Source organism: Notolepis coatsorum, assembly GCF_963971535.1.
Source record: "Notolepis coatsorum genome assembly, chromosome: 19".
Lineage (NCBI taxonomy): Eukaryota > Metazoa > Chordata > Actinopteri > Aulopiformes > Paralepididae > Notolepis > Notolepis coatsorum.
The window spans coordinates 73738799-73760875 of record NC_140183.1 but is presented as its reverse complement, the minus strand read 5'-3'; the positions used below and the strand labels follow the sequence as shown (position 1 = coordinate 73760875).

The window sequence follows — 22077 nt, the reverse complement described above, 5'->3', positions numbered from 1 at the left end:
AGGGGACAAAGACAATGCCCTTATGAACTGAGACCAAGATGTCCTTATGAGAAGACATTCTCATATCCCACAGTACCTTCGGCGAAAATAATTCTTTGAGAAAGAAATAAGAAATGTTTTCCATTTATCTGTATTCAGTTTTAGAAGTATCTATGCGTTTTTTGTTATGATTCTGAAAAATGAAGAATAAAGTGTAAAAAAAGAAAAAAGGTATTCCTTTGAATCCAATTTGCGATAATACATTTAATTCTTAGTTACTTTCACAAATGAAATGGCATGGCAAAAAAACCTGGTACTTCAGTACTTTTAACTCACAAATGCTATAAACAAACACTGAAAGTAGTAAGAACAACCAAAGTTAAATATAAAAATAAAATACAAACAAGTTCAAGAAGATGTATTAAAAAATATTTTACAAAGTCAACTTTTAATAGATGCAACTGTAAACTTTCAGGTGAGTGGATTAAAGCCTTTGGTGCACCCATCTTAACGATCAACTGAGAATGAAAATCACTGCAGCAGTAACATCAGGTTGAAAACTAACTAAATGATCTTAATGAGGGCTGCAACTTTCAACATAGTATTTGTTCAAATGAGAAAAATACTTCTGCACACTTGAACAAAAGACAGGTAACAGGTGCGTCAGAGAGAAGTCACTTGAGGAAAAGGTCCCGGACTGTTTTAAAGTCACGGGGAAAGTGAAAATAAATGTGTTCCGAGTCACACAACAGACAAATGTGTCATTATTAACCACCCAGAATGAATAAATAAGTAGTTAATAACTACTAAAAAACCCAGCTCATCTGGCTGCTCAGACCATTTCTCAAGATTGTGGGGGCATGGTCAGATCACATTTGATTGACGCTACCTTTCAGCTCAAGTGCCATTAGCTTTGCTATGCTACACTTTCAAGCTACTCTGGGGAAACCATGCTATGGCACTCTATGCTAAGGCACTGTGTTTTATATAGTGTTATTATATTAACACTTGTACTTGTGGTGTATAATGACTATATATTTGAATAGAATCTAATAAAACAACGTTTCAATCCAGTGGATTGTCCTCAGACGAAAATCCACTGGATCGAAACGTTGTCTTATTAATATAATAAATTAAGTTCTATTTGTAAGCTTAAAACAGTGAGCAGGACCTTTTCCTTTTTAACATAGTATTTGTTAAAATAAGGTTATTTGTTTAAGTAATGTTGTATGTAATTTTATATACAGACTGAACAAGTGTTGCAAACAAAATGCAGGCAAGTGCATTCATGAGGCCTCAGAAGAGATCATTTTTCTTTCTAAAACAGCAGCCGTTTTCTTGGGCCGTCGGGCAAGGATGGGTGTGATAACTTCAGACACTGTTCACCAGGTTAGCGGTCTCCTCCCTCTGTCGGTCCACAGCCAGGACCATCGCTTCCAAGAACCGCTCGAGGGTCGCAGTTGGCGTCTGCAGATAAATAACAACCAAAGCACATGTATCATGTCTGTATCATACAATTCCTGTGCACCACCACCGGGCCAAAAGACAAAGCTTTGCACACCTCTTCCCTATCTTTTGTGTTTCCCCAAAGTTTTATTCTGTGTTGTGGCCATACAGTATGGTTTGGGCAAACAACTTTCTGAATGACATGCGAGTGAACAGTCTAGGAGTAAAATTCAAAGTCAAAATGGCAGAAAAGGGTGGTCCTGCTGGCAAAGTTGTAGACCAGTGATAGCTGTATATGTTGACATTATTTATATTTTCAAACCTTTGTTTCTCTATTTTTTGAACAGCTAAAAATGATCTATATTATCAAGAGCTTTCCTTGCTTACCTTGACAAACAGTGCTTGGGCCAAAAATGGTAGTTTTCTAAGTGCTCTTCCACTCAGGCCTTTGCTCCTTCTGAAAATTTGATATAATAAACAAAACATTGTCTTCCAGGGTCAGATTCCCACATTTACATTCAGTCTTTTAGCTGACACTTTTATCCAAAGCGACATACAAGTTCTGTACAACAAGTCAATAGGAAGGGTACAACTCTGGTAGCTACTGTAAGGGAAAGTAAGATTGTTTGTCAAACAGTGTTGAACTTGGGTGCTACAGTCTTGAGTGCATAGTAGGGCTGCAACTAATGACTAATTTGGTAGTCGACTAATCTGCAGATTATTTTTTCGATTAGTCGACTAATCGAAAACCAATGTAAACAAAAAAAAAAAAAAAAAAAAAAAATTTTAATTATCTATCTTTGTGAAAGTGGCTTCTCAGCTCTGGTCCAGCTGAAGACAGAGCATAGGAACAGATTGGACATTGAGCATGACCTCAGAGTTGCTTGTCTACCATCACCCCAGACTTTGAGACTCTTGTCAGGACCAAACAACAACATCATAACATGATGATCCCATAGCAAATTAAAATAATGACTCATGAAACATTTGAATTTGGATCTTTAAGCCACTTTAAATGAAAATGTATTTGAAGAACAATACAGCAATCACTCATAACAAGATAAATAAATTAAATAATACAAATTAAAGTGGAAGTGTACTTTAAATAACTTTTGTTTGCCGTGTGTGAGAGGAGTCCGTGTGTGTGTGTGTATGTGTGTGTGTCTTACTCTGATCGCTGTGTGAGTGAGAGGAGTGTGTGTACTGTGTAATTTGTGTGTGTGTCTTACTCTGATCGCTGTGTGAGTGAGAGGTGTGTACTGTGTAATTTGTGTATGTGTGTGTGTCTTACTCTGATCGCTGTGTGTGAGTGAGAGGAGTGTGAATGTGTGTGTGTCTTACTCTGATCGCTGTGTGTGAGAGAGAGGAGTGTGAATGTGTGTGTGTCTTACTCTGATCGCTGTGTGTGAGTGAGAGGAGTGTGTATGTGTGTGTGTCTTACTCTGATCGCTGTGTGTGAGTGAGAGGAGTGTGTATGTGTGTGTCTTACTCTGATCGCTGTGTGTGAGTGAGAGGAGTGCGTGTGTAATGTATTGTGTGTCTAGTCTGATCATCATCTCCTGCAGGGGAACAATGTTTTCAATGTCCAACATTTGCTATGGGATCATCATGTTATGATGTTGTCTGGAACCCTGAGAAGCCACTCTCACAAAGATAGGTAGTGCAAAAAAAAAAAAAAATTAAATAATTTTTAATTTTTTTTTAATGACTAATCGACGCAACAATTTCTCGTTGACGATTTTTTATAATCGACGTCGTCGATTATGTCGACTAATCGTTGCAGCCCTAGTGCATAGTGTAGACATATTAGCATAGTAGGTAGTATTATAGGCCAGGTAGATTCCTTAGTAGCAAAGTGCATAACAGTAAAAGACGGTAAGGTTAGTAGTTCTTTCTTTTTACACGACTAGAGCCCTGGTTCGAGGGTTATAGGGACAGTGGCTCAGGAGGTACAGCGGTTGTCTGGTAATCAGAAGGTTCCCGGTTTGATTCCCATTCCTTCCAGCAGCGTGTCGAAGTGTCCTTGAGCAAGACACTTAACCTCTTAACAGTCGTGCCTGCCGGCGGAACAGATGAAAGTCACAACACTTTGCAAGTGTCTAGCGGCTGCATTTTTCGCCGAACCCTATTTGTTGCCGTTCAAATGCCACCTCACTTGACCAAATCCGTGCCTCGGTTCTCGAGTTACATGACGATATATCAGGGTGCAACTTTTTACGTGCGAGCGTCAGATTACCACCCCGGACTCCAGACGCTCTAGAACTATCAATCATCTGCCGATTGCGAAGATTATTAATCAGGGTTGTAGCCAATGTAGCTTTCCAATGATACCCCAGGTGGTGGTGTGCGAATAAGGGATCTAGGTGAAAGGTGACGAGCGAAAACCAGAAGTGAAAGTAATTCCAAATGAATCGCCATGGATGAGGAAATGGAGAGCTTTTATCTTGGCACACGGTTTACCCGGATCTCTCTAGAAGACATTCATTCACTAATTTCTGAACAGATTTTTATTAAATTTGGACCTGTACTACATAAGACTTCAGGCTATGGATTGGGTTTTCCAGCTTATACCTATTATTATTATTATTTTTTTTTTTTTAATATATATATTTCTTTGCAACTGCTACAGAAAAATGTGAGTACACAAGTTCAAGTTCAACTCAAGTTCAGCCCTATGTTACTCTATTTCATTAGAACTAAAAGTGATTTTCCTTTTTTGCATTAGTAACTTCAGAATGTTATCTTTCAAAAGAGATCAGGTGTATGCATGTGCTATAAGCATAAAGTATAAAGATACGCTTTTCAGGGCGGCTGGGTGGCGCAGCAGTCTAAGCGCTCGTCACGAACGCGTGAGACACCGGTATCGAATCCGGCTGTCAGCGTTGCCTCCGGCTTGGGCCGGCCGTCATACTGACTCAATTGGCAGAGTCAGCGGGAGGGGAGTCGATGGGTGGTAATCTGGTCGTTGTAAACAGCGACTCTTACAGGTCGGTCAGGGCGCCGGCACAGCAAGGACAGGAGATAACGAGGGCAGTGTGAGCCTCCCACACGTTACACCTCGCCAATGAGAGTCCGCGCTGGCAGGTGAAAAGAAGTGGCTGGCTGACTCTGCATGTATTGGAGGGGACATGCGATAGATTCTTCAACCCTCCCTACGACCGACCAGTGGGGGGGGCACATGCGAGCAACGATCAAGACAGGGGAGGGGGGGAATTGGCACGACTAAATTGGGATGGGAGAAAAAAAAACAGAAAGAGAAAAAGTAATAAATTAAAAAAATATATACCGGTAGGTATACGCTTTTCAAAAGAAGTATGCAGTCATAAAAAAATTGCCGCTTTTCTGGGTGCATGTTAAGAGGTTAACCCCTAACTGCTCGTGTGTGAATGTGTGAGTGAATGGGTGAATGTGAAGAACAAAATTGTAAAGCGCTTTGGATAAAGCCGCTATATAAAATGCATAATTTACCATTTAAAAGGAGGTTACAAAAAAAAGAAGAAAAAAAAGGCATATGACAGGAAGTGAAGTCTGCACACTGGAAGAGGTCCTGATGCAATCGACTTATTCATGCCACACAAAGAAGTTACGTTTTGAGTGCACTGTAGACTGATGAAGAGCAGGGGGCTCAAAACGGCACTTTTCCCCCTCATGATGTGAATAGACGGATGGCATCGAGAGCCTCCGGTGCACAGGTGACAGGAGCCTGTACTCACGCAGAGATGCTCCTGAGAACCAGACTCAGCTTCGACACTTCGCTCTCTGCAAAGTCCATGGTCTTCAACTCACACATGCTGAACAGCTGCTGCCGCGGACAGATGATTTGGCACTATGAACACAGTATATTAGAATTATGAAATATACCACATCAATATACAACAGGGTATCTGCAGGTTCCAACAAGCTACATTCAAGACTTTTTAATACCCCACAGATACCCTGTATAAACACACAGTACATTCAATACATGAAATATATAAAATACATGACATGAAGATATACGAGCATGCACAAACACTAAAATATAGTACATCAAAATACGAGACAGTACATTAAAATATACAACAAAAAAACACATGGGACATTAAAACTGCAATAACTATTTTCAAACTGTATTTTTCACATTTTACAGACTTAGGACCACCTATCAACAGAAGTTCTCACTAAGTCATAGTGGTGTCCTACTCGACCGATCCGGCACTACCAGCAGCCAGTCTGTTGTTATTCCATCATTTATTTAATTTGTTGACAAAACCCAGCCCGTGCTTTTGCTCCAGACTACTTTATAAACCTATGCATAAAATAAATATATATATATATGTCAGCAAATCTCTCTATTAATTACATCAATATTGTGTTGTCAGAACAGTATTATGTTTGTAGGTGAAGTATTTACCTACCGGCTACCTTGTTTATTTATTGTGGTTAAAATCTAGTAATCGATGCACGAAAACTATAATATTTTCATCGAATCTCTGTTACAAAATTGGGTATTTAAAATGATCGCTTTGGCGAAACAAGACCAGGCTTTCTATTTGGGAGAAATCAAGAGTTAATTATTGCAGCTTTCAAATATATAAACTAGTGCCGTCAATAGATTAAAAAGAAAATTAACTAATTAATCTCACAATTTTCTGTAATTAATCTAGATAAAAAATAACATTTTTCTACTTAAGACCGAAGCTTGTAACAGATATTTACTTGAGTAAAATCATGGAATTAATGTAAAATCAACACAAAGAAAGTATATTTAGATTCAAAGACTATTTTAACACAGCGCCGAGCCTATATGACCAAATTAGGGCTAGCACGCCAGCGCTTTAATCAATGGGAGGACGGGGAAATTTGCGAGTGCTTAAAATATATCTTAAATTATGGCTATGGGTCTAATACACCCGTCGCTTATCAATGACTTGCTTGCAGTAAACATGTACGAAACGGATTGTTTTTTCATCTGTACATTTCCGTTTTATACCGTTTTGAATACGAGTATAGTTTGAGATTTCTAGTAATTCCAGCTAAATAAGCGATGATAGCCCTTTAGTGGAATACACAAAACACGTTGTAATTTTTCGGCAGATTTCTTTATCGTTTTCAAATAAACGATAGATTATTGATAGTATATGTGTCCTTATGCACGATACAAAAGCGGGCTGAAAAATCACTTATCCGTGCCTTGCTCAGCGCCAACGGCACGCACACACACACGCATGTTGTGATCGCTATGAAAAAAACATCTGATTAACCCAAGACTGGTAACAGAGTCCTTACCTCACATCAGATGTTCTGCAAAAAGATTAATCCAATTCCTGATTAGGCTTGGGCGGTATCCTTTTTTTCACATTGTCATACCTTTATGACATAATACCCCGGTGTACGGTATATGACGGTATGACTTTCATTTTCATCAGCGGGGGGGGGGCAACCCGTGTTACCAAGTAATCAAATCATTGTCAGCTCTCAGAATGGTAGTCAGAAGCCTGCACCGTTAGCATTAGCATCTAGCCTAGCCATGGCAGACTATTTGATTCCTTAAAGCCTCGAAATTGCCTGGGTTTTGGTCATTATGCTCCCGAAATGCTCCAGTTGTTTGGCTACTTCTATGTGCAGTGAAAACTACTCGAATGCTTTATAACCTAGTCATTGATTTAGTTCAGGGTAATCTAAGATTAGCCGCAGAGCTAACGCTAGTTAACGTGAGCTAACGCTAGTTAATCAAGCTCAGTAGCTCACAGAGAGAGATAAACAGCTGACAGCGGATAGTACAGGACGGTACAAATGCAATAAAAAGGAGGGTGGGGGCTGTTGTGTAAACCTTGTACTCTTTAGTTCACATATAATAAGAGACGGATTATTTGCTTGCTCCACCAGTGCACCACAACAACACACGCGAACTCTCGTCACACCGCTTTACGGTATTTTCACAGCACTGTCGCAACATTACCGTAAAACGTGAACACCGTTGTGACCCACTCGCTCCACTAGTGAGGACTGGTCTCGCCCTCTGCTGGCGCGCGTGTGCACTACACTCAAAACTCTGTTTCACTGTAATAGAAACTGAAGCGCATCTGTGATTTTGACGGTGACGGATGGTATTGATTTTCAATACCGTCGGGATTTCTAAATACCCTGGTATACCGTAATACCGTCATACCGCCCAAGCCTATTCCTGATCGCCATTCCAAATATCGATCACGTCCATTGATCCAACGTTATAGTCCAAAACACATAATCCACGCTGCTCCCAGTCCCCCCAGTCAACGTGGTACAACGATACTGCATGCCCGGACCGGACTTTTTTTTTGATGCACATCCCCAGCCAATCCAATCCAATGATGTGCAATACCATCCGAGAGACGATAGGCGGCGGTATTTGCCCTTTTGCGAGCTCAGACCCATTCCCAACGATAACATCAGGTTGGATGGATGAAAATGAATGGATATCGCTAATAAAAGAAATAACGATTAAAACCCGACTATACTTGTGATTGGCGCTCAAGCGATGGCGAGTTAACCCGACTATACTCGTGGTTGGCGTACAATGAGTTAATAGCTTTCTTTGAATAGTTTCTCTCCTGTGAAATACAAATGTTCAACAAAACCTCAGCTAGACCTCTTTCTTATATCCAAACAAGCAAATATACTGCTGAAAGTTCAGAACGTTGAAGATTTTTCACTCCATAGATTCATCTAGATACATTTATTTTAATGCTTTAAATAATTTAAATTAATCTCCAAAGTTAAAGCATTAATTTTGACAGCCCTAATATAAACACAATCCGCTTGTAGTAGTTCCTCCAGAACCGCTCATCTGATCGACTTCACACTCGACACTGCACTCCCCGGGTTCCTCATCTATACACGTGTGAAGTCGACCGATTCCTTCCTTTAAAGTTAGATATTTCCTGTAGTGTTGCAACACAAACAAGAAACAAGAGCAACTTGATGTAAAGTGTTACTAGAGTTACTGTTACTCCAAGAGGGTTGGTAAAGCGCTTTTGAAGTTGCTGAAGTGACAAAGGGTGAGAGACGTAATTACATTTCTCAATATTATCATTTTATTCCCCCGTCTTACCCTTGCTATTATTTGACTTATTTTTTTATTTCTATTTCTACGCCCCACTATCCGCTGGGTGCATACTATGGTCTTTATCATGTTTTGTATCAGATTACAGAAATTCAAGAAGCCTATTGGATTGTTGATTAATATACCTGCATTAATTTATCCCGCTTCATGCTTTGCTCTTGCTGCTTGTTTTACACTGATTTTATGTCTTATTTCTTACTGATGTAAAGCACTTTGAACTGCAATTCCCTGTATGAAAGGTGCTATACAAATAAAGTTGATATTATATTATAGAGTGTGCTCTCCGACCTTCATGAGCTCCTCCAGACAGGACAGGTAGATGCTGTAGATGGCGTCCTCAGACGGAGGCCCGATGTACTGTTTGATATCAGCCCGGTCCACGAAGGCCAGGTCGATCTTCTCCGTCATGTTGGAGGTAGTCAGGATCACCACGTTGGAAAGCCTGACGAAGATGAGTAATTTGTCATTGTCTACAGCAACACGAGTCAATGCATATGGAAAGAAATGGAAAAGGGATAGAAAAGTATAATAATGAGAAAAAGATATATATACAAAAAGATAAGAAAATAAAATTAATAAATAAAATCACAACATTATTACAGCCTTCCCAAAATCCAACCCTAACGTCCTCGTCGTGGGAAGCAGGTGAAGCTGACCAATAGGGCAATGGTAAAACTCATGGGCCAATCCCCCTTGAAGTGGATAATTGGATTACAAAAACATTGAAGAAAAGTAAGAAATCTGCACCCTAGGAGATGAAAGCTCTTCAAGCATACGAGCTGCAGAGACTATGAAGACGCATGCTGAAAACCACATGGAGAGGGTGCGTCAGAACCTTCTATCCCCTAGGGCCTAGGCGGTCTACCAACATAGCAACCTGGAACATCAGGACCATGTACACAACGGAGAAGACGTCAGTCATCGCAGAAGAGATGAAAAGATACAAGCTCTCTATCCTCTGCTTGTGTGAAACCAGATGGCTCCAGACAGGAGAAGTCAAACTGACCAGTGGTGAATCCATAATCTTCTCCGGACACCCGGATGAGAAAGCACCACACACGGAGAGAGTGGCCCTCATGCTCTCCAAAGAAGCGCAGAGAGCCCTTATCAGTTGGGAGCCCATCAACTCCCAAATCATCACAGCAAGATTTAAAACCACCCATAAAAGAATTAACCTACATGTCATACAATGTTATGCACCCACCAACACCACAGATGAGGAAATAAAGGACAACTTCTACAACCAGCTACAACAGCTACTCCAGGCCAGGAGAGAAAAAGACATCTTTCTCCTCATGGGCGACATGAATGCAAAGGTTGGGAACAACAACAATGGATACGAACTGATTATGGGAAAGCATGGAATCGGCAGCAAGCATGAATGAAAATGGTGAAAGATTTGCAAACGCCTGTGCGCACTACAACCTGGTCATAGGAGGGACAGTTTACCCCCACAAACCCGTTCACAAAGCCACATGGATATCACCTGACCGGCACACCACAGAAAACCAAATAGATCATATATGTATAAACAGGACGTTCAGACGTTCCCTCCTGGATGTACGAGTGAAGAGGGGGGCAGATGCGGGGTCAGATCATCACCTACTGCCGAAAAACTCCAACTCAAGCTGAAGCGCTGTAACAGCCCCACTGACAACAGAGCAAAGTTCCAACTTTTCCAGGACATAGGAACAACAGAACTATACCAAATCACCCTACAGAACAGGTTCCAAGCCCTGCAAGAACAAGCTCAAAAACCAGTGGAAAAAAAGACACAATAAACAAATGCAAAACTCGAGCAAAAAAGGGAGCAGCTCACAGAGACTACGAAGTAGCAAACAAGGAGGTGAAGAAAAGCATCAAACGCGACAAACAGAAATACATAGAAGACTTGGTGCAAGAAGCAGAAGAAGCAACAGGAAAGAATAACCTCAAGGAACTCTACCTGACCACCAAGAAACTAACCGGGAGGTTTAGATGGACAAACACACAAATCCGTGACAAACAAGGACGACTCCTCACCACCAAGGAAGAACAACATCAAAGGTGGAATGAGCACTTTAGGGAGCTCCTCAACAGACAGCCCCCTGTCCAAGAGGTGGAGATTCCGCCAGCTGCACACATGCTGGAGATCAACTGTGCCCCCCCCCCCCCCCCCCCCACAACAAGATATGAGGTGAAAAAGGCGATCAATGCATTGCGACGTGGCAAGGCAGCAGGGCCAGATGACATTCCAGCAGAATCTTTAAAGGCAGATGTTGAAACCTCAGCCACCATGCTACACCAGCTGATCAAAAGGATCTGGGAGAAAGAAGGAAATGTACCAACAGACTGGAAGGACGGGCTCATTGCTATTATACCCAAGAAAGGAGACCTTAAGAACTGCAACAACTATCGTGGTATTATGTTGCTCTCAACACCAGGCAAAGTGTTCAACCGCATTATCTTGGACAGACTGCGAAAAGGGGTCGATGATGAACTGAGAGAAAACCAAGCCGGTTTCAGGAACGGTAGATCGTGCAGTGACCAAATTGCCAAGGCTCAGGATCATCATCGAGCAATCCATAGATTTGGCACGCACCCGTCTATGTCAATTTCATAGATTTTGAAAAGGCATTCGATAGTGTAGACCGCAAGCTGCTTTGGAAACTCATGGCACACTATGGAATCCCTAAAAAATACATCAGCATAATCAAGAACATGTATCAGGACATGAAATGCCAAGTGTTACAATACATAACGGATGTGCACAAGAACACTTCAAAGTGCTCACCGGCGTGAAATAGGGCTGCCTACTTTCCCCCTTCCTCTTCCTCCTATGCATCGACTGGATCATGAGACAAACCACAACCAATAAAAAGACTGGCATCCAGTGGAGTCTAATGGAGCACCTCGAAGACCTGGGCCCTCATGCATCAATGTGGACGTAGAACTTGACCTACTTCCACACGTAAGCACGGAATGTAGAACTAGCGCACGCACAGGGAAGTCGGCATTCATCACACGTGCGTACGCAGGCTCTATGGTCCTCCGTGTTGATGAATACCACTTTGTTCTACCGTCAATGCTCGTGCATGATTATCCATATATGGTCATGAAAATGAGGAAACACCCCCCATGGGATGTGAAATAATGGACCGACCCGAGCGGAACTCTGAGAAACTCCACGGAGAATTCACTGCTGTCGAACCAAGAAGACACTATCGCGTATTGTGGGATAAATAAAAGGCGGATTTGTAAACGGTGATGTCAGATATCAACGGCTCCCTAAGACCATTGCTGCAATTCTGCCTGGACAGCTCAAAATACTAATAAAGACCGTTCGTTGACCACTGTTTGGCGTTGGTTGTGTGTCATTATAACCGTGCTTGTAATATGAATGCCTTTATTAGTTGTGTTCGATTGGCTATATGATTTTTAGATGCATCTATTTTGTTGTCGGCTAATAAAGACCGCGCTAATAAATGACTGCCTTTTCCCGTGTTGTTTGATTAATACCCCAGGGATTAAAGTTCTCCTCAATTTTATTCCAAATCGCGATGGATCTCCCGTCAATTTTCTACCTGCTGCATATGATTTCTAGAGGCATACTACAATCTATTTTGATGTCAGTATTGGGTAGCCTATATAAACAATATAATACGAGAGCATATACAAGAACAATGAATCTCACTGCATGTATGATAGCCTGCCTTTCAATACATGAACTTGAATCCCATCATATACATAGTCTGTCCACTATCTGGTGTCATTGCAATGCGTTTTCTATTCTTTCTTATACAGTAAAAAGGGGGAAGAACACTATATTAATATGACTTGTATTCTGCTTACAGCTTCGAAGTTCCACTTGTTTCGTTTAACGTAAAGCCTTTTAAATATAATCAAAACGTTCCCGTGTTTCTGCGGTCTGCGCAGAATAATAACGAGTTGAGCTTTATGATTTATGATGAATTGAAAATGGGGGACCCTGATGTAAACAAGACGAAAGTTGGTCTGCATCCCCAATTAACAATTGTATGTACTGAGCTGTACTGTACCCATTCTGCAATCTGTTAATAAACTTTTCAATCAATCAATCAATCAAGCTACGCGGAGCGCAGTCAGTCAGTAGCCTACACCCCGTATATTCCGATAACGCTATATAAACCATGCTGCATTCATTCTGAGAGAAAGATCTATTATTCCAAATGCTATTTATAGGGTTTTGACCATAATTACACTACTGTTGCTATTCTACAATGAACTATAATGAACTACGGTTCGTACAGAACATGCCGGTGTTATTATGCACAGAAGCTCATTTCCTTGTTGTAATAATATATTCTACCACTGGGCGCCAGGTAAGTGTGGTCTGAACTGTGCGTAGATGTAAGCACGAAGTCAAGTTCAAATCGAAATTGATGAATCCCACTCTTTGCTTAGAAATGATCGTACGCACAGGGTAAGCACAGATCTGTGCGTAGAACACGTTGATGCATGAGGGCCCTGGACTTTGCGGATGACATCGCACTACTCTCACACAACCATCAACAGATGCAAGACAAAACCCAGCTGCTAGAAACAACTGCAGCTGGACTTGGGCTCAAAATAAATGGACCAAGAACTCAAGTAATCAGAGTCAATAATAAAAGCATGAACCCCATAACCATCGGGGGCCAGACACTGGAAGAGGTTGACAAATTCACATACTTGGGTAGTGTTATAGCTGTGGATGGCGGGACTGAGGAAGACGTAAGGGCAAGAATAAGAAAAGCAAGAGCAACATTCAACATGTTAAACAAGATATGGAAAACCCGAAACATCAAACTCAACTCCAACGTCAAATCCGTACTGCTATATGGCTCTGAAACCTGGAAAACCACCACTAACATCATCAAAAAACTGCAGACCTTCATCAACCATTGTCTGAGACGTATCCTCAGGATCTTCTGGCCAAACACAATCACCAACATCAAGCTGTGGGAATGCACCAAGCAAGAATCAGTGGAGGTCCAGCTGACCAGGAGAAAATGGAACTGGATTGGGCACACGCTTCGAAGACACAAAACCGCAATAACTAAACAGGCATTAACCTGGAACCCACAAGGCAAGCGAGTCAAAGGAAGACCCAAAAACACCTGGAGAAGAGACACTGAGCAGGAACTCAAGACGAGGGGACTGACGTGGAAACAGCTGGAGAGGATGGCTCAAGACAGACGGGGTGGAAACTTTTCATCAATGGCCTATGTTCCGAAAGGAATAAAAGGCCTATGTAAAAAAGTAAGTAACAACATTATTTACCGGTATATGTAAATACGTACCTTGGCGTACATACAGAAATGTATGCATATGACTAATCTAATCTACAACTCTATAGGTGGCAACTGAAATAAAAATATGGGCATAGATAAAGCATTCAGAATTATAATCTAATAACCGTAAGCAGGACAAAGTGAAAAATCCTCAGTTTTACAGTAACAATATTAAGTAAGAATAGAACCATAAAAAGCAATTTCAGGATTTTATGCCCAACATTACTATGTCATTAGAAAAAAGAACACATTTGGGGAGTTCATTCAAAATTCAGTCTTAGAATAATGATCCTTTCTTACTTTGTGAGCTGGTCCAGTTGTGTGAGAACCGAGTTGACGACTCGGATGGCATCTGAAGGTTCCGTTCCTGCTTGAGACGCGTTCCTCGCAGCTGTCAGGCTCTCCACCTATCCATCATACAACACTATGAGTCACAACTTCCTGCAGCTGACACAATAAATAGAATGACCAAAACATGACAATGACACAAAGCCTTGGCGAATATACACCAGGACCATCCGAGGAATAATGGCAGGAAGAATCTGGGAGGGGAAGTAAATTAATAATGCTCTCCCGTCCATCAACGCCAACCGCTGAAGTAGCCTTGAGCAAGGCACTCCAGTGGAGATGTTCAGTGGCCAATAGTGTCAGACTGTGGTTGTACCGGTGTGAATGTGAAGCAGGGCATTGCTGAAAAAGAACACCCATGCTCAGCAAACCTACCCTGGGTAAATAAAGGTTAAAAAAACACAAAATAATTTCTAGCTGTATACAAATATACATATATATACATGATGGCAGGGTAATAAAAAATACTAAATACATATTGAGATTTTGTTAAAGCTGCACAGGGTAGTTGTGAGAGGGAAACATGACCTCTACAATAACTAGTTACAAATACTTGAATGTTGTTTATAATGTCGACACAAGTCCATCAAAAATAACCAAGTGAACCATCAGTGCTTAGAGGATGCTTCTTTGTATAGTAAAGGTGAGAGTAGGAACACCACAGACCAAGAGATAAGTTCTAGTTTCAAATAGTGCTCCAGAGATCCAGTTTTTCTCTTGTGTAACACGTTATGTATTCAGTACCAATTCATAATAATCGAGTAGGACAATAATAGATACTTGTGCCCTAATGATAAAAATAAGCGCTCAATGAAGAAACCCAATCCCATTGCCAAAAGAAGGTCTGACATACCATTTGGACTTTTCAGAGGTTAAAAAACTACCTGGTGCAATTTTCCCACTGGGATAAACAAACGTACTTCTCTTATTTGAAAAGATGTGGTTGGAATGGAAATGTACCCAGTTGGGGACGAGTGTGTGAACCCAGAGAGGCTGGTTTTCCCGCCTCTCTGTGTGCAACTACCGGTATACATTTTTACCTCGTCGATCAGAACGAACACGATAGCTTCTTTGTCATCTATCAGCTGCTGGATCTTCTGAAACATTTTAGTGACCAGCTTCCCGCTCTGAGAAAGAGACAAGGTGTCAAATAATATGAAAAGATACTTAAAACGCACATGGAGAAGCGAGGTGTCTTGACAAGGACTTTTGTTTAACACCTGTATTACTCACGTTTCTTTAATAGTTGTCATACAGAAGTACAGAATACTTTTATACAAAATGCTTCTTACTGTTACGCTCCAGAGACTGTGCAAATGTACTGTACATATTAATACTACAACTCTGTACATACATGTGATTAGCACCATTACTCAGTCAGTAGTACTCGTTTATATATTTCATACCCAGTTTAATCACATGTACATTATATATTACTATTGCACTTTACTGTTACATTTGCACTGTGGTTGGATGCCAAACTTATTTTCGTTATACTGTACTTGTGCTGTATAATGACAATGTTTTTTTTTTTTTTAACTTTCTTTTTTTGCGTTTATCGCTGTTCTGGTCAAGCATGACCGACAGATACAGGGTGAAACGGGATATAGATCAGGGGAAGACATTCTGGTAAATGACGGCGGGTCCGGGAATCGAACTCGAGTCCACCAGATCCGTGACGCAGCACGGTTTTCCCCGACGCAGAAATAGCGCCGAGATATGCGGTGAGCTACTGGAGCCCCCTTAATAATGACAATGTTTTAATCTAATCTATATAGAACATAGTTCATTTCTCTTTTAATTTACGTTTAATAACTCTACAGGTGGCAACTGAAATAAAATATGGGCAGAGATAGAATCTAAGGCATTCAGAATTATAATTTAATAACCTTAAGCAGTACGAAGTGAAAAATCATCGGAGGGTTTTACAGTAAAAACGTTAAGTGCGAATGGTATGACAATCCTTCAAAGAACCATATAAAACGATTTCAGGATGTTATGCCCAACATTACTATGTCATTAGAAAAAGCAACATGATTAAAACAGGCAGTTCATCCAAAATCGAGCGTCATTATAAATGAGCGATATTGGTATCGGCGCATCGCATCCCTACTGTGCAGCTATAACTTCTGTCCCTCGATAGGTACCAAATAACACCAACAGCGTCACGCAATTAAGGATATTAACCACAAGAAGCTGTCTGTACCTCTGAGAACCACTTGGAGAACAAGCTGTGGCTGTTAATCTCGACAAACTGCCCATAAGAGTACCTGCAGGAGAGAAGAGGAGACGTTGCGCGATGAAAAGAGCAGGGATAGAGTTACTAAAAGCCAAAACCAATTGCTCTGAATTAGGGCTCTCTTACCGGTTTGACAGTCTGATTGACAGCTTCTGGGCAAGGGCTTTGCACAGAGACGTCTTGCCTGTGCCAGGGGGCCCTGCATGTGGGCACGGAAAGAGAACAATACATCAGTGTCTGACAGGTGTTAAGATACCGCTGCTTTACATGGTTATTACAGTCGGCGCTTCCTGGCACGTTCGTTAACCAAATAAACAAAAAAGAAACGCAGATTCCTTTTGAGTTGAATACAAAAGAGTTGTATTGTATAGGAGTTAATTACCGTGAAGCAGCACAACGCGGTTCCACGCAATTATGTTGCTGTCTACATTTTTGTCTGAGAAGTGAATAGTCGTCATTACATAATCCAGGAGCTGAGGGGGTAACAAAAAAGAAACAATATTGATTTTGGAACAACTGAACAGTGATGCAATTATTTCACCTTATTTTTTTTTACCTGGCTTTTGACCCCAATGTCATACACCAGACTGTCCCAAATTCCATGAAATTCAGCTGTGGAAAAACTTAACAGGTCAGTCAACTGTAGATTTGATTAGATTAGATTCAAATGTATTGTCATTATACAGCACAAGTACAGTACAACAAAAATAAGTTTGGCATCCAACCAGAGTGCAAATGTAACAGTAACAATTAATATATACAATGTACATGTGATTGAAGTGGGTATAACATATATAAATTCATACTACTGAGTAATAGTGCTAATGAGATGTATGTACAGAGTTGTAATATTAATATGTACAGTGATACTAGTAAGAGTAGGTAAGGGATATCTACAGATATGTAAAAGGATTATATGTAAATCAAAATTTAGATGTAGATATGTATACGGTAAGAATAAATATATCTGTATATACAGCATTATTGTACATGCTTATATGGTTATGTATACGTTATATGGGTTATGTGCAGGTGTTTAAGTAGGTATATAGGGGGATTATATGCAGGTATATTCAGATAGATATGGATATGTATATACATGCGGTAAATATAAATATATAGCGTATATGTGCTTTATATACAGCACTGTTGTACATGCAATCATACAGAGTTATATGGGTAGACTTATAGTGAGGTGGGTAGTTAAGATAATTATGATTACAGTGTAGGGCAGTTGTAGACCGTGAAAGCACTAGGTAGGTATAAATTGAGCAGACAACAGAATATGGTAGTAGTCATAAAGGCTGGCAGCGTAACCAGTAAGAGTAGGTAAGGGATATGTACATACCGGTAGTCCTTTTACATATCTGTAGATACTATATCTATGTGCAGGTATGTTCACAGGTTATTTAAAGTGATGTATGTATATATAACAGTGGCGTCGGCGTGTCACCTGCAGGCAGGATCCAGTGACTGGCTGCTGAGAGCTCCTCGCTCTCCTCCAGGTTGAGCGTGCTGGGGGCGTCGTCGTTCAGAGAGAAGATACTGACGGAGAGACGGCAGCTCTTCAGATCAACAGGCTGCATGGGGGGGGGGGGGGGGGGCAATGTAAAACAGGCAATGGTGGAAGAACTACACAGTTCCTTTACTTAAGGAAAATGAGAAATGCCCAGAAAAACGAGTACTCTGGTAAAAGTCCTCCATTCAAGTTCTACTTAAGAGAAAGTATGCATTCTACATGACGTTTGTATATTTCAGTGCTTGGGAGCGTTCAATCCTCGATCCATTGACCTCTAATGGTTATGATAAAGTGGTATGTGGTCCAGTTATGCTGCTCTGATTAAAGGTTATGTTAAAGTGGTATGTGGTCCAGTTATGCTGCTCTGATTAAAGGTTATGTTAAAGTGGTATGTGGTCCAGTTATGCTGCTCTGATTATGTCCTCTTGAAGTTGACAGGTGTTAAATGTGACATTAAGGTACTTATTAGTAAAAAATATTTAGTTACTTTCCACCACTGAAAACAGGTAGCTCAAATCAAGCAATCCGATTGGTTCACAGCCGTGGTATAATGAGCATATACCCTCAGCTATGATTCTAATTCCTTCTCTGGGGCTTACCTGACGCATGCCCAGTTAAAAGGAGAAATGCTCTGCTTCGCGATATAGGCCTACTAACCATAGACCATGGCCTGTCGTGAGGTGTTGCTTAGGCAAGTTAGCATGCATACTTACTAAGGAATCCACCACTGTGTCATTTTAATGTGTAAATACACCAAAAAGGTAAAGATTTATAAATACAGTAATTTCTTACCGTATCTTCTGTATCAACTATGGCCACTGATTCCACATGTTTCCTGAGGAAATCGTCATCAAACTCTGTCCATTTGTAGTTTCCAAAAATCAATGACATGCTATGGCGGTCTAGCATAGCTGTAACATGTTCCTTCACGTCAGACCGCTTTGCAGTGCTGAAATATCATTATGAGGGAGGGGAAACAACACAGGAATAAATATGGTTAAATAATCATTCCACCTTTCTCAGGACAGTTATGCTAGGAAGAACATTAAGTCCACTCCTTTTTTCTGCCTCTGTGAACAGATTTTAGGGCCACTTTTCAGCATTGAATAACTGTTGAAAAATATGATCAAAATCTAATTGACGTAACATGGTTATGACACCCTATTGATAAACAATTTCTTATTGTAGCACAATCCCTGTCACCATAGTAGCCAGTGACACTTGGTGGCTGAGAATGTAGCCAGGAGCATTCTGATCGAGGGGTGAATCGATTAACGCAGAATAGGCTGGCGGAGTGCAGATTCTCTTTAGCGTCGAGGGGGGAAGGGCAGAGAAGACACTAGTCTCATCCGGGTTGGCTGCGTTGAGGGTGCTGTGCTGTCTGTATGCAGGGAGCACATGGTGTGATACAGTGTTGGGGTGCTGTGCTGTCTTTACGCAGGGAGCGCATGGTGTGATACAGTGTTGGGGTGCTGTGCTGTCTTTACGCAGGGAGCGCATGGTGTGATACAGTGTTGGGGGTGCTGTGCTGTCTTTATGCAGTCAAAACCTGCATGGACTACAACATATGACATATATCATGCCAGTTAGGGAACCTTGTGTAAACCGCACCTTGTGTATACCGTTTACTTTTACTCATAGTATAATATTCAGATTAAAATGTTGTATTGCCTATATTTATTCAGAGGAACGTATAATATAACCGATAAGGCATGCACGGTGGTGTAGTGGTTAACACTGTCGCCTCACAGCAAGAAGGTCCAGGGTTCGATTCCCGCTTGGGGACCAGGTTTCCGCGATGCCAGGTACCCAGGTGGGGTATCTCCCGGGCCTTTCTGTGTGGAGTTTGCATGTCGTAGTCCCCCCCCCCCCCCCCCCCCCCCCCCCCCCCCCGATAAGAGAAACCCAATGGAAAAACATGCACAACAACAGATCGCTGTCGCGTCCGTGACGAAGACGGGCAGGAGCACTTGGATGGTCCCCGGGCGTGGCCCACGCCACAGCCCTCGTCTGCTCCCGGCTGCCCTTGGGGGGAAGGACGACGGGATGGGTTAAGCGCAGAGGAGTATCACATCGGCAATCCTACAAAAAACAATGCGTGTGTGTTCCGGTGTGTGTGTGCCGCTAACATTGAGAGTCATCTGCATGCCAATTAAAGACCTCTGCGACAGGTCCTGCATTATTATTATATTAAGGCATACAGACCCATCTGCACCTTTATTTGAATTGTACATTTCTCAATAAAGGAATATCTTATCTTATGTAAGACAGTGTATATTCATTGACAGATGAGTGAAACACTCACTACTGAGTGTGTGCAGTGTTAACAACTATACATGTTCCCTGTCCTTTTCCAGGATTAAGAGTGCAGACATGACTACAGCAGTTGAATGCGAGTTTGGTATATAATATCTATCTACTGTAATAAACCTTGGCATTAACATTGTAAACTGGTTCTCTGTTGTTTATTAAACCCTCTAAGACCGAGACATGTCGCCGGCGGAGTAATTTGACAGAAATGCGTCGCATTATTCAAAATGGCTCTCAATCATAGAGTTTTTCAATCCACACCAGTCAAACGTCATTCAATTCCTGAGAGGTTTAGCTTTCCAGCTTTTTTAAAGCTGTAAAGGAATGTGAATCACTACCCACCTTCAAAAACACTCTCAAAAAACACCTACGTGAGACTGCAATTCGAAACTGGCCCCTACAAATGTCCTAACCTAGTTGTACAGTAAATGACCAAGTAAGGCTTTGTCAATATTCCAATGTACAGTGTAAAATGTGTGTGTGTCCCCTACCCAACCCCCCCCCCCCCCCCCCCACCTCCAATGTACAGCCCTCACCCAACCCACCCAACCCCACCCCACCAACCTCCTCCAATGTACAGTTTCTACGCCAAATGTATATACACTCCTTTTCTGGACACTTTTGTATCACAAACAGTACTGTATTTGCAAATCTGATATGTCATAAATGTATAGATGTAGCAGTACTGTCTATCTGTATGTCATGTATGTCATATATGTTATGATGAATTGAAAATGGGGGACCCTGGTGGAAACAAGACGAAAGTCTTTCTCTGGTCTGCATCCCCTTAACAATTGTATGTATTGAGATGTACTGTACTGTACCCATTCTGCAATCTGTTAATAAACTTTTCAATCAATCAATTCAATCAATCAATCCAATGAGGGGTGGGACATTACAGTAGCGCGAAAGGATTGGTTCAAGTTCATGTTGCTGGGGAGTTTCAGTCTGAAAAATCTAACGGAGCGAGTGGAGAGATTGCAGACCTTTACTGTCTGTAACCGAGAGATTTGAACCTGTGACCACATAGGATCCACAGGCAGCCGCACTATAACCAGTTGAGCTAAAGGGCCCGACCCGTTAGCAGGTGCTGGTTGACTGCGACTGACTCACTCATCCATAGTTTACATACGTCCTCCATAACATAGAACACATATTAAATAGACTGGTTGTTTGTATACTGTATAAACTGGTTATCATAAAACTCATCGCATCAAGACTCTATTCGACTTTTAGACATATACTAAAGTCTTTGCATGGTACACACCTATGACTTTTAACATGGACCTCCACCTCGATCTTGACATTGTTAGGGTTTTGCTTGTGATTCCCCACCTCCATTCTGTCACAGTGACCGTCCATTCCTGTAAAAAATGACAGAGAAAAGACATTACACAATACATTTACCTTCAGATAGTAAGCTAACTTTAACGTTAAAGCTAACGTTAGACAGCAACGTTAAGCTCATTTTGATGTAGTTAAACAAAACTAACGTCAATCTAGAATAGATCATCCTCCTCCTGAGTTGACTAACGTTAGATTGCTAACTGCATTGACCGACCAGTTTAGCTAGCTGCCTAGCGAGTTAGCACAATAATATGTCTGATTGGCAACTCTGTTTAGTAACTAATGTAACTGTTACTAATGTTACTTAACTAATGTTAAGTAATGTAACTTATGTATGTATGTAATGTAAGTAATCTTGTACTCCACCTTGGCCAGCTGTCAAGAATGGTGTTGTTTAGTAGATGCACTCCGTTCAGTCAGACGTCAAGTCAGTAATCGAATTTAGCGCGCATTGATTTCACTTCACCCGGAAGAACATCCTCCGTTGAACATAATGCTTCCGGTTGAGAGGGTT

General features: G+C 41.3%; 1 protein-coding gene across 1 annotated transcript; it reads right to left on the bottom strand.

Annotated features, from left to right (window-relative positions):
• Positions 1–236: 236 nt before the first annotated feature.
• trip13 (thyroid hormone receptor interactor 13) lies at positions 237–22030 on the bottom strand. Its single transcript, XM_084337037.1, has 14 exons — positions 21930–22030; positions 21484–21580; positions 18699–18855; positions 17841–17967; positions 16944–16999; positions 16770–16860; positions 16514–16586; positions 16355–16418; positions 15189–15275; positions 14101–14207; positions 8798–8951; positions 5139–5251; positions 1813–1882; positions 237–1446 (listed from the first exon to the last, which is right to left on the bottom strand). The coding sequence occupies exons 2-14, from the start codon at positions 21576–21578 to the stop codon at positions 1351–1353; spliced, it is 1290 nt and encodes a 429-aa protein (XP_084193163.1). The 5' UTR covers positions 21579–21580; positions 21930–22030; the 3' UTR covers positions 237–1350.
• Between the last annotated feature and the right edge of the window lie 47 nt (positions 22031–22077).

What these genes read in the sequence shown, in the direction of transcription:
- trip13 (XM_084337037.1), bottom strand. Translation starts at nt 21,578, where the DNA reads ATGGACGGTCACTGTGACAGAATGGAGGTGGGGAATCACAAGCAAAAC. An exon ending in TCAATCAGACTGTCAAACCG is followed by an intron (nt 16,419 to 16,513) that starts GTAAGAGAGCCC and finishes TCTCTCCTGCAG; the next exon opens with GTACTCTTATGGGCAGTTTG. An exon ending in TGTTCGTTCTGATCGACGAG is followed by an intron (nt 14,208 to 15,188) that starts GTAAAAATGTAT and finishes TATGATGGATAG; the next exon opens with GTGGAGAGCCTGACAGCTGC.